An 18,602-nucleotide genomic window follows, 5' to 3' on the forward strand; every position below is an offset into this window, starting at 1 on the left:
TACTGTCTGTCTGTCTGTCTGTCGCCTCCTCAGGAGCACCCAGGGCTGTGGGTCCCAGCCCTGTTGGGCATGGTCACCCTCACACACATGCCCAGCTGGAAGAGGGGGGAGAGAAGCAATTTGCCTACAGCAAACAGCCTAAAAACCTGTCACTGAGTAACAAATAGGTGTAAAACAGCAACTGCCACACGCAGGGCCCCCACTTTGCCCTCACAGAAAGGGGGCTGCTGGTACCCTGGCCATGAGGGCATGCACACACCCCCAAGACCACAGTTTTATTTATAACTCTATTGCTTTTTGTCTCCCATTATGCACTGTTTCGTTGTCAACTGGATGTGGTTTCCAAGAGGCCTCTACAGACATAGCAGCCGTGATTTATGCAGCAGCCCAAACCACAGAGGTTTGCTGCAGAAAAGATTCAGTGAGCTCAGAGCAGTTGAAAGCAGAGTCAGCACGGCCCTGTGAAAGTGAACTTACCAGTTGCTGTAGCACACCTAGCTGTGACACAGCTGCAAATTCAAGGTTTGGGACAGACCTACAGGCTGGTGAGGCCAGCAGGGCCCTCTGGAGGCCCCTGCCCCAGCCCCTGCTCCAGCAGGGACACCCCCAGCAGGGTGCCCAGCACCACGTCCAGGCAGCTGCTGAAGGTCTCTAAGGAGGAGACCCCCACAGCCTCTCTGTACAGCCTGTGCCAGGGCTCTGTCGCCTGCCCAGCACAGAAGGGCTGCCTGCTGCTCACAGAGAACCTCCTGTGCTCCTGTTTGTGCCACTGCCTCTTGTCCTGGCACCGGGCACCACTGAGAAGAGCCTGGCTCCATCTTCTTTACACCCTCCCTTTGGGCATTCACAGACACTGATGAGTTCCTGCGACTAGTCACAGGTAAGGCCCAGCCCTAGGTGAGAACAATGGCAAACGAACAATATGAGGAACAATGCTGTCCTTGTTTGTTCCTACAAACCTTTCGGCTTTTTCCTCATGTGCATCATCTGACTCGGTGACTTTTTTGGTGCTTACTTTGTTCATGCACGTCTACTTCTAAATAGCTCTCCCTTCTGACACGCATGGCCTAGAGCCACTTCACTCCTGGCATTTTTGATGTGGTTCAGACCAGCTGAGGACGTGACTGTGGGAGATTGCTCTAAAGGGAATGTGCAGGCCAAGCAGAGAGGGCGAGCATCCCTCCCCCACGCCCCGTCCGGTTGGTAATGCGCCTCTGGATAGTTAATACACGCTTCATTTCCCAGATTTTTGTCCTTTTAATGGCAATAGCCATAGACATGAGTCTTTTTCATTGCATTTAAACTGACAACTTTATCCCACTTAAATCACTTTCTACACACGTAAGCCACTTTGTGGTCACCACCTTGCAGCAACCTGAAGCCGCGTTGGCCATCACGAGGAACGGCCACGACCTGCTCTGCCACCGGGGCTTGTTCTTCAGCCTTGTACTCAGGGAAAGCTGAAGGTGCAGCAGTGGCACAATTTCTGGTGCTATCTCTTTGTTAACAGACAGGTTTATGTGTAGTTAGCTCTCACGCCTTCTGGGTGAAATGGGCCCAGCCGGTTCTAGGCCTGCTCATTGAACCAAAATTCATCCCAGAGACAGGCTGGTGCTTATTTTCGGGGCTCCAACTGGTGTAGTGCCATGCAGCCAGCCCCACACCTGCTCCTGCAGCACAGCCGTGGGCAGCTGCTTTGCCCTGAGCCACGCAGGGGCTGCCCCTGCAGCCAGGTAACACAGCACGGCTGCAGGAGCCTCCCAAACCTCTCCAACAGGATGGGCAGGAGTTGACTACTCGCTGCCTCGTGTATTTTCAGCAACAGCTTCTCTCTTAAGCTGCCCACAGTGAGCATCGTCATCTGGGGAGCCAGGCAGGGAGCTGGGCAGGGAAAACAAGGTGCTCACTATCCCATTCCCCTTCTCCTGCCCCTCTGTAAGAAAATGGGGCTGTTTTTAGCCACTTTTCCCCACCCAGTAACACCAAGCTCATTTTTTCCTCACAATGCCAGCTGATTACCCTTAATTTCCCCCTGGGCTGGGACAAACCACCTACAAACTTTATGTATTTCAACACAAAGCAGCCACTAAGTGAAGCAACGCAATTTATTTGACATTATACCAGACATGGGTGCTCCAGCTCCCGCCCCAGACTTGACCTTAAAACAATTTTAAATCCTGAATTTGCTGCATAGGCATTATCAAAGTTACCTGGCTGAGAGCTAAAAGGTGTCAGCATTACAGCTACTGAAATACAAAACTAAACACAGGAGGCAGCGAGATACTGTTTGTCCAGTTCAACTGTAAACGTGCTTCCAGCTTTGGGGTGCTGGGAGAAATTACACGGCTGTAGGACAACTTCACAAGGGTTTCTGTATACAGCAGCTCAGTTACTCATGGCACAGCAGTCTCTAACTACAAGAATGAGGGAATAGGTAAGTAGCTTGTGACAACAGCAAAAAGAGACCCTCCTCTAATTCTCACACCATCCTAATTCTGACACCATCGCTGTGCAGTGACACCAAGTTCAGTACCGCCTCCTGTGGAGCCTGCAAAACCTGCCCAGGGCCGAACACTGGCCTGCAGAGATGAAGCAGCAACAAAACCCGTGTGACAAGGAGCCTCCCACCCTGCTCACTGCTCCAAGCCCTTGGTACAGAGAGAACATCGTCCACAGGGCCTTGCTCCGTGCCCCAAACACGCCAAAATGGTGGTGGCAGGTACTGGTGCCACAGCACTGCACCATCTGCCCCATCCTCCTACAGCTGCCCCAGCAGGCAGGAGGCCGTCACCTCCCCCATAGGAAGCAGCTGGAGTTTATAGAAAGTACAAAGGCAAGATGAGCATGAGTAGTAATGAAACCAAAATAACATTTTTTCTTTCCTCAGACACAGCCTTAGACTTCTTTTTAAAAGGAGACACTGTGCACGTATGCATATATTTCTTTATGTAAATACATTTCCTACTGTCTTAGGTGAAACACCACACTCTTCCATCACATGTATTATATTTACACAATTTCTTCCTCAAGGTTTTCAATGTGCATTAGGACAACTCTCATCCTTCCTCTCTTGTTATTGACATGGAAACAGTATACCATGTAACAGCAGAACAATTCAAATTCCCAGAAATAAAATGAAAACTGCTTTCAGGGAAACATGCATTTATTGTTAAGCATTCCCAGTGAAAATCAACATCTTTTAAAATGTGTGTTTATTTAAAAAATCATCTGTGTACAAAAGTGTTTGTGTAGTTTTTATTTTCAAGACAAAAAACACTGATGCTGCATTCCAGCCCACCCACTCATCCTTTACAGGAAGCCTGATGCTCAGGAATCAACCTCCTGCAATATATATATATATTTCTGTAATTTTTTTGTTTTTATTTTTTTATATATATATATTTTTTTAAGAAAAGTCAGAATTTCGGATGGAAAAGGAAAGTGTAAAGCAGGGTTCTTCAACAGTTGACATCAGCGTTCTTATGAGGGCAGCCTCCTTCAGACACCACAACAGAGCACCAGCAGTTGTCGGAAACCAGAAATGGACAGGTACAGCATTTTCACAGTACATTTCCTCAGCTGTTGAGTCTCTCAACTTACATTTTCAATGAATGGCTCAGCACCGTAAGCAATCGGCTAGCTATTTGGATGCCTACAAAGCAGGTAACAGCAGAGAAGGAACATCACGTCACAGTACAGTGCAAATGACTTGCAAGAGTTTGTCGAATGAGAACAAAGCTGAAAACTCGAGCCGCTGACTACAGAGCGCTGCAGCTGGGATAACCGAGCAAGGAGCAAAGTGGGGTAAGGGCAGCTGGCCTTGTGAGGCTGAGGATGAATCGGCCGGTGACACTAACAGCACCGGCAGGAAGAGCAAGCTACGTGTTGTTACCGATGGTGTTGGAGGGGATCGGACTCACAAGAGGAAAGAAGCGACTGCCCCTTTACCTGGCCATGGGAGAATGCTGCGCCGGGGAAATGAGGACAGTAGCAGTGAAACCACCTACGTGGTCTTCTCAGAAAGAGCCCTAGGCACTCGATGAGTGGTGCAATAGATGGCGTGATGAAACGCGTTCTCGCGAGCTATTTCTTAGCCAAGTGCTCATCAAGTCCTACAAAGCAAATCGCTGGATCACAAGCCAGAGCTACGCTCATCAAGATGCTCCTGATCAGCTTCCACAGCCAGCAACACAGAGCAGGAGGGGACCTCTCATCTTCTTGTGCCTGCTCATAAGCAGACATTAAATAAAGCTAACCTTCACTGCTCAATTATTTATCATTTTCCCCTTTGGGCAAGCCTCCAAGTCTAAGCTTTTGTTGGTATTTAGGAAGGAAGCAAGGGCCATGCACACAGCTCAGCTTCCCCTTGCTCTGAAAATGGAACATTTCACAGTAACAGCATATGACCGATGCAGTAAACAAGAACTCTTGCTTGAAACTCTGTTCAGGTTTGCTTTTCCCCCCTCCCCTTCCCTCTTCCCCCATCAAACAAGCAACCCATATGCTCTGAAGTGCCTGGTCTGATTCACAGCTGCTAAGCCCGGATTTGCATAGTTTAAATGTTTGTTACCCACACCATCTAACGCAGATTTGGCATTACAAGGTAAGCTTCTTTCTGGCTATTTAATTCCTCTTTTCACACACACACATGGAAAAAAAAAAAAAAGCCTATACTCCTTATGCCAGTGTTCCAATGCTAATTTACTTGGAAGAGTTAAATACAATGGTAATTAAAAAAAAAGAACATATTCCTACACCACTGGTACCTAATTCCTCAAACAAATGCTCTTGAACCAGTTAGAGTCCAGGCCCCATGTGCTCTGGCAGCTGACGTGAGCCGTGGTAGAAAGCCGCTCACTTGCATGAAAAGCTGCTGCTATAAACTTGAAAGCTGCGGCAAGCTTTGTCCTTCCGATGGGAAGTTTGGGCTAGGCAGAACGAGCAGCACTGAGTGCCACGTCTTGCTGGAAGGATATGTTGTAAGGTTTTGTCTCTGAGATGTACCAGTCCATCACACTGAGGACACAGCTTGTTCACGGGAGAAAGCTGCGAGTTCAGCAAGTGGGGGTGATACGGGGAGGACTTTCGGCACTCAGAGGAAAACTGAGGCTTTTGGCAACACAAAGACATTTATTTACCTCTAAGCAAAAATGTACTGAAGTCTGAGGAACTGGATGTGACAGGAGGTGCTTGTTCCCCACCAACAAAATGAGAGAGAAACCACTTGGCCAGATGCACATCGCAGCATTGGGCAGCAAAGCCTGATGCTCTGGCGAGCAGCGAGCTCCAGTACCAACACCTTGCTCACAACTGGGCCGTCTGGATTTCAAAAGCCCTGCTCCGAGCTGTTTTCTTAAACAACGGCGGAAGACAATGCAGGGTTTATTTGTGCTTAGAAAGCAACTCAACTGTCCCCGTGTTTCACCTTCCTGTTTTAAGTAAGCGGTGAACGTGCCGCAGCCTGCAAACGCACAGGGCCCTGAACACAGAGATGCTCACACGAAACAGAAGGAGGATTTCACACATGCAAACTCACACTGATGAACTGAACACTAACAGTAAACTTCTAGGGCTCAGCCCCAGCTGCAGTTCGACTAACCTGGTACAACGTTACCCCTAAACTCAACTCTGATAATTGCCAGGAATACAAGAACACTCCTTATAAAGGACTCACGTCACCACTCATAGGAACTTCAGACCACAGATGTCTCCCCAAATGCTGGGCCATCTTTCCTTCCCAGCTCAGGTCTTGAGAAGCTTCCCTCTGCCAGCATCTGTGCTAGCACCAAGGTATCTTTGCTATAAAGCACATGGATGGAGGGCAAAAAGCAGTGTCCAGCGCCTATACACAAGGGGACAGGGGAAGGTGAGCATTTTTCTGTAGATGAAAATGAGGTAACTTTATGAGAAATAAAACACAACAAACATTGTTGCAGTGGCAGCCCTGACCACCTCACCTTCTCCTCTGTTCTCCCCGTCTCCTTTCACCCCCTCAGCCACAGTTTGGGAAACCTGCTCGGGTTATCGCCGGGCACGCGCTCCCAGCGGTGTTCTGAGGAGACCGGTCTTGTCAAGACACATTCAGCAGCCCGTAACTGAGAAGTTTTACGTCCCCTGACAATGATTTCCAAGTTCCTTCTCTTGATAAATAGCAGCGAAGAACGAGGGAAAGTAGTCAGCAATTTATAATTACCACCAGGGTATTAAAAAAAAAAAAAAAAAAAAAAGTGTTGATGTAACCAAGAAGTTCTTAGCCTGTACAACAAAAGACAGCGAGGTGAGGTTAACACAAGTGGCATCTGCCAGTTTCCTACCGCCCCTGGTTTTCACCTAGCAAACCAGCTGAACAGTAGCAGGTTTTTTTTGTAAAAAAAAAATATATATATATAAATAAATATAAGGAAAGACAAAACAATTTCCTTTGGCATCTTCGAGAATGATTTACACTAACTCAAGAAAAAAAAAATATCACTGACTACACCTTAAAAAGCTGTAAAGACTAAGCAGATGCACTTAGTATTGCACTGATATGAGTTACAAGTATTTACTGTCTGTGCCCTGAAATATTTTAAGCTTGGACACGTCAGACAGAAAGCCCAGGGAACATCCCTGAGCTAGTTAGGTCTCTACAGCTCTATTTTCTGGTTCTGTTCTACTATGACTATGCTCCAGAAATTTAACAAATACAACAATGTTTCTGATTTCCTCTCGTACAATTTATAAACAGACTGTCTACGAAGTGTGAAACTACTGCAACTTGTACTTCATAGTTCAAGAAAAATCCCAAACAGACATGTATTTCCCCACCCCGGCCCCATGAATCCTACTGCTCAGGAGAAGAAACAGTGACGGAAAAGATGACTTGTACAGTACTTTATGAGCAATGATCCCCACTCTATTCTCAGGATTTCTCTGAACTTCCTTGTCAGATATATTCTCGAGAGTTAGCATCATATTCATAAAGGCATTACCGCTCTCTTTAAATAGATGTACTAGTGTTTGAAGTTGCAAAACTAATAATTTTCAAGCTTTTGCACTCGGGATGAAATGTCATTTTAATACGAATAAAACGACTGACTGTATGTACAAGCCAAGATAAGAGTTCAGTTCTCGTTTATCAGAAACATCAATCCAAAAGAAAGCTAAATTGAGAACACACTTCTACTTCTATGTGCATTTGAAGTATGTACAGAAAAAACACCAACACAGCCTCCATGTGTCAACTAGAGAAAAATGCAAGCAAGGATGAATTTTAAAGTACCTGGTAAGCAATCCTTAAATTGAAGCCCAAAATAAAGCTAGAAAACTGCTGCAAAAACAGCTGATTGCATCATATCAAGTACTCAAAAGAAAAAAAATAATTCTCAGTATGCTAGAGAATTAGCGTTTTCCTCCTTCAAATCCAGTGAAATCATATTATCCAGGATATACTGAACATTTTACATCCATTTAAGACAAGAAAAGTAAAGAAAACCAGCTCCATCTTTTTGTGCTATATCGAGGCATAATAAACCCTTATGAGATGTGTAGAAAATACGATGGATGAAAATCATCACTGATAATTCAAAATATATTCTTTAGAGGGGAGCCTAGGCTACTGTAAATGGCACACAATTCCAACAGATAATGAGAAATAATCCAGCGAGGGTTTTTAGCTGTATGATGTCAGGGAGAGGACACTGAGGTTTCCCATTTTATAAGCTAGGAAGAAAAAGGTTCTGAATAGGTCACCATTTGGAACTTTGGGTAAATCTTTTAAGTCTTTCAGGAAAATAGGTACAAGAACACTCGAGTATTTAAATGGTGCTCTCTTCAGCGACCCTACCTAATACGTCTATTAAGTACAAGCATGCAAATATAGGTCAATCCACAGGCACATAGGATCCATGTTAAAAACAGTAAGATAGCTGTGATGAGTGGCACCAACAATTTTGATGACTAACACTCAAAAATGTTGCTTTCTGAATTACTAAATCAAAATCCTGAAGCAAGTTCCTGCTAGTCTTCGTCACACTGCTAAACACTAAAGTAGGCATGTTTTTCCCCCATTATTTTAGCTGAGCTCAAGGAATTTTTACAATATTTAGTAAGAAAAAAATTAAAGTATTTCCCCTTTTTAAATTTACACAGACGTTTAATTAGCTTTATTTACAGAGCGGTTTTTCAGTCTCCAATAGTGCCTAGATAGCATCATCAGGCAAGAGTGCCAGTTTTAAAAGAGAATCTATATAGAATCCTAAAAATAACAGATGGTGATGCTCCTCCAGAAGGGGCAAGCTGGACTACCGAAGCAGCTCTCTCTACATGGCTCAGTTACTCAGGAGTAATTCTGTTGCAGTCTCTACATCCCATGATTTTGAAGACAAGGCCACTATTACTGCATTCTGCAATGAGAAAACAAAAAGCAAAACAGCATTTAAAATGTGTGAGCCTAAAGCTGAGAATCAGAATGAGAAGTTTGCAGATTGATCAGAACATGTTTGCCACTTGTCAAGAAATAGCTGATCATTTGTAAGAAGATTATTTCAAAGAAGGTGGAGGTGGAAGAACATTGAAGTTATAGATACTTACCCTATCAAAGCCCATAGCACAAAGGTTTTCTATTTTTCTGGTGTATTCTGGACTAGAAACTGGTGCTCCAGCATACACATGTGCCCAAAGTCGAGCTGTCTGTTTAAACATTTCTGGATTTTGTTTGTACTACACAAAAGAGAGAGAGGGGAGAATGGGAAAGTTAAGTCAGCTCAGCAGTCCAAGCAAACAATACGATGATGCGGCAGATTCCTACTCGTAATTCTTTCTGTAACACCTTCAACACTGTTTCACACGGATCACCCCCGTATTTTTGAAATGAAACTTGGAGGCGAGGATTTCTTGTAGAGAAAGCCTGTGCAAGCATTTAATTTCATGTGTTTGCCTTTAGATTAAGTTATGCACTACAGGTATTTTATGAGTACAATCAGTTACTGCTCTCAGCTGCATCGATCGGGAGCTAAGTGGCCGTGTTTAGCACAGCTACTGAGATTTTACATTCAGTGCAGCAAAGCACAAGCTGCCCCTGTGTCGACATCTGCTGAATATATGCACTGCACACCAACATGTTTCTCTAATCACTAGGAAATATGCCTGGTTTTGCACACTGCAAGTAGTTCTGCAGTTTTTTGGGGAGGGTTAGCATTTTACTGCAGGGCTTCCTCTGGAAAATAAGGATATATAAGGGTAGTATGCGTGACCAAAAAAAGGGCTGAAAAAATAGGTGAACATGTGTGAGAAACAGGACATTGCAACTCCGCAAGCTATCGATTATCAGAAAATAAAAACCACGCAGGGCATGTAAATATTACTTTGCACCCATTTTGCCACTAACAAGTTTTCTGGTAAACAACAGAACGGACCAGAGCAGAGTTTTCAGCCAGTGCCAGGAACTCAAAGACAAGAAAGTGGGTCAGCTGTCATAAGTGGTATACAACAAAGCAGGAGGAGTTTCCCATTTTAGCAACTTTCATCTATAAAATAGATTTTTTTAAATAAAGATAACCATATATTGTTTTATTAAAAGACAACTTCTTCCCCCTTAATCATTACAGTTGAAAAAATGTTTTCCCATCCTTAGTCATGCGATTACTTTTAGCACTAAATAATAAGACAATACTGGGAAATACACTATTAAACTATTTAGACACATTTTAAGGATAGAAATACAACTTATTATCATTCTACGTATTTTACCAATGCATGTAAATGATCATTAAACCTGTAAAACACATTTCAAGAGAACACTGCTCACATTCCATTTTATTTCCAACAGCACACACCCCAATCCCACTGCACTGTGTGCTCTGTACACCTCACACTAATTCTGCCCTACATTAAGTAATCTGTGTAGCTACTAGCCAGTTATTAATGGCATTAAAACAAACAGGAGAGAATCTACTGTTGGGAATAACTCAGTGTTATTATACACACACAGTAATCTGAAATAAATTTCTTATTACAACTGAAGAAACAAGGAAGCAGTAAGTGTAGCATCAGTAGCCTCCTGGGGTACTGTATTTTTCTGCTCTTAACATATCTTCCCCCCAAGTTATTATGATTTTTTTGTTGTTGTTCTGTTTTTAATATATTTGAACACACCACAAGCCTAATAAACAACCAGATGAAGCACAAAGCACTGAAGTTGTGTTTGCATAACCACACTTTATTCAGAACTAGCTTTCACTGTTCTATAAATAAAACTGCTTTAGTTATCTGTAAATAATCCAGCTTCTCCCTGAACTGAGAAGCCTACAGGCACCTTCACTGATGTCTCTGTATCAGGAATCACAGTCAATTATGTTGCTGTACTTAAAACAAAAACACCTGTATTTAAGCAGAACACCACTGTGCTCTCCTGGAGATTCAGCTTAGCTCTTCTAGGACACTACCATTGACCCGGACAGTTTAGCAGTCTAACAAATAGTTCAGTAAATTCACTAAGTAAAAGCATGGAGGAGAAATAATTCCTTGTAAATTTGGGGTTTTGGATTTTTTTTTTTTTTTTTGAGAGATGGGAGAGGGGACACAAGAGAAACCATCCACCCCACATGGAGGATCTGGATGCTTACCATCACATCTCTCACAGGGACTATAATCACTTTCTACTGACATACACAAGCACATAACTGAAGGCCAATCTGCTAACACAGCTTTCATGCAGATATTTGCAGGGACCAGGAGAACTGAATCCTCCCCACACCAGCCATGCCATAGTCCCACTGCACACATCCCTACAGGCACCTAAAAGGCAGCCTGGAAAATTGCTCTTCAGAGTCCAGGAAGATTCCTGAAGTCTTTTGTCTGAGAGAAAACCATTTCCAGCTGAAATGTTTCTATGGGACTGTTAGGATTCCCACACAAAATTCTAGTAGCAGCAGCCAGAATGGGAAACTCCATTTTTCTTCTTTGTGAAAAAACAAAAAACTGATTTTTGTTTACGTGAAAAGAGGATGTGACAGCAAGGACAAATATCTGGCAAGAAAAACCTGTGCAGGGGCATCATCTGCATGGGATGCCTGGTGGCTTTGCTGGCCTTTGCAAGGATTTCCCCCTGCCTACAGGGGTTCAGTCCAACAGAAGCAGATGTTCTACACTTACACCTGAATATACACATTTGAGTAGCTTTAACCCAACTGTTCCACCCCGTGACATACTGGGCTACCTCCCATCTCCATGTTTCCCTCTAAAACCTGACAGGTTTGATGAACTATCATCCTACACAGAAGTGTGTGCTCCTTTTCCCTAAAAAGTCTCTCTTTCCCAGAGTGTGCTGACTTAGAGAAGATAGAGATAAGATCGATGATGGAAGAACTTTTTCCTTGACTGGGTTTTTTGTTACTGAAATGTACCCTTATTATCAGTCAATTGCAAAGCCAAGCCCTTGCTCTCCCTTCTCCCCTGAGAAAAAAGGGCAAACAACACATACATACTTGAGATTTTGCTGAAAATTGTCAAACTATTAAGTCATGGAATGATCATTCCTATCTTTAATCAACATTTTAAGTAGAGTTGGTGTGGAACAAGACCCAGTTAACACTATTTTTATAAATTCTTGCTACTGTCTCAAGAGTAACAAACCTTGCTGATTGCATTAGAATTCTACTGATACCTGTTTAACTAGTGACTAAAATAGTCACCCCAAGTACTTGCAAAGGTTAAATACAAAGGATGTATCATTCAGATAAAATGCATCTCAGGACTGAATGCTACAAGTAATTACTCAAAATTTTGACATTATCAAATACAGTGCTCTACAATATTCCTAATAATCTAGGAGAGGAGCTACAAGCCAAACCAAATGCAATGAACACCAAGTTAAAACTTGTCTTTAACACTTTTTTTTTTTTTAATAGTAAAAGCGTTTTTAATAGTAAAAGATTTTAAAAGGCAAGTTATACTGGCATTTGTTTTACTGTGTTATCTCCTGACATTCATGACAAACTAAATAAGGAAGAAAACTGACATTAAATCTCTTGACACTGTAAAAATAACTGCTACTTTGGAACCTAGAGAGTAAAAGTCATAAAGACACTGTAGTAACTCATGCTTACTGTAAAGCAATTTTCCAATAGATTATTTAAAACCTTTCTCTCTCCCAAGGCTTGGGACTTGATCTGAGTTAAGGAAGGTTACAAACGTGTTAGAAGTTCATAGTCAGCTGAGCACCTTACCTGGTTTGCCACTACTGCGTCTTGTGGATCATCTGGTTCTGCAGCTGCCAACAACGCTTGCAGTGATAACAACACTGTTCTTAGAGTCATTGCTGCTGCCCTAAAATTAAAATTTGAAAATGACTTTACCAAATCCCATGTCTTTAGTCATCTGTGCAGTTACATTCCTATAACAGAAGATATAAAAATATAGAGAGTTTTTAAAGCTAAATGTCACAATTTCAAACTGCTGCAGCTCAGAGGAACTAGAGCACCATTCAATACATACTGAAATGAAGTTTTAAATGTGGACTTTGTCATTAACAATGCTTTCTAAAGTGTTTGGAGAATGGTCCTTGACCTACACAATTGACCTTAAACGCTTAAAATTAATTTCACTTACACAAAAAAAATTAGCCTGAAGTTTGCGTTGTCCTTCCTTACTTCCAGTAGAAGTACCTTGCTTATAAAGTCTAGGTACAGAACCTGCAGCCCATGTGTGCTCCCTCTGCTGGCACTCTTGAGAGCAAAATAGCATATACAGAAACAGTGACCTATATTTTAAATTCTCATAACAGATGAGGAATTTTACACATTTGGTATCTTTTGCATTGTACCATTTTAAATATGACATTTTTCCCAATAAAATTTAATGGTTTACATAGTAAGCTACTAATACAATAATATAAAGATAATGAATACCACCTCTGTGATCTACCATGTCGGCTGGCGCATACTGGCAATCAAATAAGGACCCCACTGAGCTGAGCAGCCAGGTAGACTCAGTTGTGGTGCCAGCAGGGACGGATGTTCAAACTAACACAGGAAACTATTTACCCTGCTTAAGAACTAGTAGAAGGGTAAGTGGGAAAACGTGACCTCTTACATTTGATCAAGATAGTTAGGGCACACGAAATGCTAAAGGAAAGTTGTGAAACACAGGCACAATCAACAGAAGTATCAATCAACAGAAAATTGCTTTTTTTTTTTTCTTTTCCCCAAGAAGGCTGAAAGTAAGTGCAGTGAGTTTGATGGAGCGGGTGGAGCTTCACCTGACAGTCCAGATACAAAAACAAACAGTTTGCAAGTCTATTTCCAGTGTCAGGTTCCAGAAGCTCGAAAGTTTTCCAGTACATAAGCACTGTATTGAGGTACTCTGGCACAGCATATTGATGAACAGATGCTGGTAAGATGTGAGAAGTAAGTTTGTGACGCCTGAATATTATATCCCTAGGCACGTGTATGCACAGCTTTCCTGCTGTGTCACTCACAGTCAAATAAGGCATTCTTCCCTAAGCATTTCTAGTTCTTAAATGTTTTTCCTAGAAACTTAGCTTTTTTTTTAAAAAAAACAAAACAAAACAAAAAACTGCTTGACAATCACACTGAGCTTTCACAGTGCAATGTTCCACATCAAAATGCAAGTGAGAAACATCCCAAGTGATAGAGATTTTAATTAGCACATATTGTCTTAATTCAACCGCAACATCAGCTTCAAGTCCCTCAAGCTTAACTTTGTAGACTTAACTCCTCAAAAAAAAAAAAAAAAAGCCTTTGTGCTTCAAGATCTGTACTCTGACAAATCACAAAACCATCACAAACCCTCCAAACCTATTCTTTAGGTAACTAAGCATTTTTTTCCCCAGGATTTCAGACTCTTCCAGTCAATTTAAGATTAAGTGTTTCAACTTCCAAGCTGAATGCTTCCCCCAAGCCAAAGAATGCTGCTTTAAATTACAAAGAAAGCTTGGGATTAACTAGTAAGATGTTTAATCAGATAAAGAACACCTACTTATTGAAACAGCCTCGGTTGCACGATGAGAACCTGGCTAACTCAGGAAACTCAAGAGTACAAAGCTTGTTCTTCTATACCCAAATCTCACACACACACAAAAACAGGGTGACAGAATATTAAAATATTTTTGCTTCACATGCACCTGTGCTATTTTGCTCTTAAAATTTCCTGTGCTGTCATCTCTGCTGACCGATACCATTCTGAAATTCATCTGCTTAACTCACGTATTGCTGGCACAACTCATAGCAGTAGCTGCTACTATTGACCAAATCCGAATGCAACGTGTTTAACTAGTCTGGCACCTAGGTGTCACAGGCCACTAGTCTTTCAGGCCAAAGCTCAAAAGGGACATAATTTTTATTTTTATGCACGGAATTTCAGAAACTACCACAGCCCAAAGTTGTTTTTTGCCCAGTTATTTCATTATGCTGCTCAGTGTCATTCTCAGGAAGGACTTCACATTAAGTATCTCTCATCTATAACCGATGCTGTAATTACTTTCACCAAATTAAAGCTGTTCTGGACTTCCCTTTACACAATTCCTACTTCAGAGGTGTCTGGAAATACTACCATTAGTAAAACTGGAGTAAGTCTCAAGAAAGGGGTTTCAGCAGCACTTTTACAAGCTATTTACTTCTATCTGCACTGTACCTTTTAGGACTAGAAATGATAGATCTGGGGGGCAGCAGGTTTACTTAGGACAAAAAGTGCCATGAACAGCTAGAATAAGTCCTGTGGTGGCTCCAGCAGTCTCTGGTTTTCAAGCCTGGTAGGCCCTTCCAGTCCTCGCTCATCTGTTATGTTTGTAGATTTTTATATAAATCATACTGGGATTTGAACTTCTGTTCTGACATTCCGATTTCAAAATGAGTAATAAAAATAAATACCTCATCCATTTGGATATACAGATGGCTATATGCTAACTCACAACTCAAACTCTAAAAAATAAGCTTATAGACATGACTAGTTTAGCTACATATGTAAAAAGGTTTAAAAATGTAGTTTACAACTTTTCAAGTCTCAGTTCCCAGAATGGCTTCCTCATCTCATGCATACTAAGACAGTCTTCATTGGATACAACCAAAGAAATACCCTTAAGTTATTAAAAAGCTGAAACTGTAGCAGGTTATTTCTATTAAAAATGGAAAATTAAGGTTTATGATTAACAGTAAAGAAAATCTGACATATTTAGTGTAGCTGTCATATACTCATTTAACATTTTCTACCTTGAGGACATCCATTGGCTTTCCTGATCAAAGCTTAAAAAAAAAAGACTTCGTACTTATATAGTTTAGACTTAATTTTTCAGAAACAAATTAAGATTCCCAGAAGAAATTGGAGGGACAGCTAAAAATAGATTCTTATTCCCCCATTTCCTTAAAAAAGTCCTCTTCTTTCTTCCCATTACTTTCTCTGGGGAGAATAAAGCAAATAGAGATGACTGTGCAGAATTACATTCACAGACACTGGAGAAGCAGGACCTGTTCCTCATTAGCAAAGAGCAGAAACGATTGTCATCATCAGTTCTGGAGTAAAATCTAGGCTGACAGTGGCACAAAAAAAACCAAACACAACAAACAAGAAAACACACAGGCACACAAAATCCGTGGCCCACAAGCTACAAAGAATGTGCTGCAAAAAAAGTTGTGAGGATTTTCCTTAAGACCAACTTGCAACTGAAAGCCATCATCTGCCTTTTCCAGTGTTCCTCAAAGGCTTATTTTTAAGGAACATAGTTCTGAAGAAAAAAGATTTCCAACTCCTCTTCTACTTGAAGCTCATTTCTAGGTGTGGATTTATGCACCAACATGCTATCATCAAGTTCAAGCAATTCCCTTTAGTAATGCAAGCTAGCTGCACGTTTGGGTTTAAATTATTTTTCCCCTTCTCCTCTTTGCTAAAGGCACGGGTTTGTATTACTCTTGACAGATTTTTGTCTAATCTGTTCTTAACTGGAGCCTCACAAGTTTCTTGGAAAATCTGTTTCAGTGCTTCACTGTGATCGCTACTCGGCATGCTGAAATGGTTTGCTAAGGTCACATTTGCTTAGGCCATCAGTCTTATTGCTTTGGTCTGGATTTTTCCAATGGTTCCTGTCTTTCCTGGAACACAGTGCTCAAGGAGGGTACAGCAATTCACTTGAAACCTTATAAATTATATATAAAAAGCAGGCAGCATATATCATGAGCTTTGAAGGTAAACCTTTTACATCCCAGCATCCTATTTGCCCTGCAACAAGTCCTGTAACACTACTGGCTTCTGGTTCTTTTAAACTTAGTAACTCCTGACCCTGCCCCAAAACACTGCTTAGCCACTAAGCACGGTAGATATCTTGACATACATAAAATGAGTGAGAAACAGGAAAGGAGTTCAAACCAAAAGCCCCCACCCTGCACCTCCTCTCCCCAGTACAGGCTTTCTATTGGCATGGCATTTGTTAAATTTATAAGTGAAGTGCAGAAACGTACTCCACTAAGGGAAACCTGGAGTGAATCAGGAAGCTGATGGATCTGATGTCTGTACATCATATGCGGACATGCTTGCCTTTTTTTTTCTTTAATCTTGGGGCTTTTCCATTAAAAATAAGCAGCCTTAGCTGCGGGTGAGCACAATGCTAATATTATAAAGCACGGCAACCCAGTTGTGCCCAGCACGCCCGAGGTAAGAAATCTCTTACCTTTTGATAAGCTGAAAGAGCCCTAAGAGGATTACAAAACACTGCCAGCTTCTCTCCCTCTTCCATCATTTTTAAAGGCTAAATAATTTTCTCTTTATGCTCCACACACCCCTCTCAGAACACAGGCTTTCTGGTACTTCACCTTTGAAAGGTAGCCCAGCAGAACGGCTGCAGCCAGCAGGCTGCTGCTCTGCTCTGTCAACCAAGCATGGTTGCTGGAAACTGCTTTTTTTTTTTTTTTTTAATTTTAATTAAATAATCTGCAATATTTGTTCAATTTGTGGTAAAACTAAACTTGTTGATCCAAGAGAAAAGCTCTGGGAATTTGTACCAAGGGTTTATGGAGGGAGGAGGCGAATCAGGCCTTTAAGCAGAAGCCTGCTGTAGAGTCACTAACAAGAGGAGAAATGCAAGACTGGACAGGGGGGGCTTTGACATCAGGGCTGGGGGGGATGGCAGGGTGCCAGTGAGTTACCTCAAACAGCGTTAATGTTCTCCACATTCCTCTCAAAGCTCTGAAGAGGCCGCGTTCCTCAAACAACCTGAGCAAAACCCAGCAGGTATAGATGCCCGGGATGATTACTACTAACTGGTTGTTGCCTATGCATGAAAATTGCATTACCTCCTACAATAACGATTTTGCATCTCAACTAAAACTGAAGCTTGAATGCTCCAGCACAGCCACACTCTTCTAATTAATTTTTATTTTGCTTGTCAAAACCACAACAGCCAATAGTTTTTTGTAGCAGCACACAGCCACAACACGCCCGTTTGATATTCACTGCTCAAGGGATGCATGCAAAACAGCTTTCAAACAATTTGGCTCTCAGATTTCAACAAAAAGTATTGGATACATTTTCTATTTAAGAGTAAAATTAAGGGATAGAGCACTAGCCCGGAAGATAAATATAGGCTACATTAAGCGAAACCACATAACAGGAGTCAGATCAGATCAGCATAAAAAGATATTCTTCCTATAAAATCATACACCAATTTTAATTCCACCAACAAACAATAGTTGTTTTGCAAACAAAGTGGCACAACAGGTATTTACAAATCTAAACATGAAAATCCACAGCTGCAGAGAATTTCAGCATCAACCGTATACTGTGGAGAAAGAAATTCATTAAACTCATTACAAAAACATTTAAAGGCATTACTTCACAATCTGACAAAAGCTTCTGCCAATACGCATAACAATATCTCAGCCATGCTCATTAGAATAGAAAATCATTACCACGGGATGGGTAAGTATGGGAGAAACATGTTTTAACTACAGAAATACATGAAAATTGTGTTTGTATTTGTCGTGTATATCATTTTATTAACTCTTAAAAAAAAAAAAGCAATATTAGGCCCATATTCTCATAGGCCCAAGTTCTGTCCTTCAGCTCCCACTGACCTCAATGAAAACCACAGATACAAACTGGAATTTACACGTTACATTTAAAACACAGCAACAAGAGCATTATTCAGTTAAGACCATTACAAGTCAAAGGCACTTCAGAAACCGAGCATGTTACTAAGAGATTTGACTTGAGAGATTGAGACTAAGTCTACCTTCTAGAACAAAACTACCAGAGTATCTCAGGTTTCAATAACTATCACACTGAAATTGTTCAAACAAGAAGGGACGAATGTAGCCAGAACCATGTCCTTTCTCCCAAAGGACCTGGGGCTTTGAAAAGCATTTCAACACCACGCTAGCAATTTTCACTTACCATGCTGTGATTTAAAAAAAAAAAAAAAAAAACAAAAAACAAAAAACAGAACAAAGATGACCACACACAAAAAATCGCCGAGAGCAACACATTAGAAAATTAAGGGATCACTACATCAAGAATCATTTTGGAAAGGGCATATAGCACATAAGCAGCCTTACCCCACTGCTACCACCAAGGTCTGTGAAATTCTTCCCTCAGTGCTTCTAGATGAAGACAGCATT

At 41.6% G+C, this 18,602-nt stretch overlaps 1 protein-coding gene across 1 annotated transcript in view; it reads right to left on the minus strand.

The window, feature by feature from the left end:
- Positions 1-2,152: 2,152 nt before the first annotated feature.
- Positions 2,153-18,602, minus strand: part of UBE2K (ubiquitin conjugating enzyme E2 K) — a 42,121-nt gene continuing 25,671 nt past the window's right edge. Inside the window, exons 5-7 of the mRNA XM_082759997.1 lie at positions 12,207-12,306; positions 8,572-8,700; positions 2,153-8,384 (exon numbers count right to left, since the gene is read on the minus strand). Coding sequence (XP_082616123.1) covers positions 8,310-8,384; positions 8,572-8,700; positions 12,207-12,306 — 304 coding nt within the window. The 3' untranslated portion in view covers positions 2,153-8,309. The remainder of the gene's footprint in view (positions 8,385-8,571; positions 8,701-12,206; positions 12,307-18,602) is intronic.

This window comes from Aythya marila, assembly GCF_965140915.1.
Source record: "Aythya marila genome assembly, chromosome: 4".
Lineage (NCBI taxonomy): Eukaryota > Metazoa > Chordata > Aves > Anseriformes > Anatidae > Aythya > Aythya marila.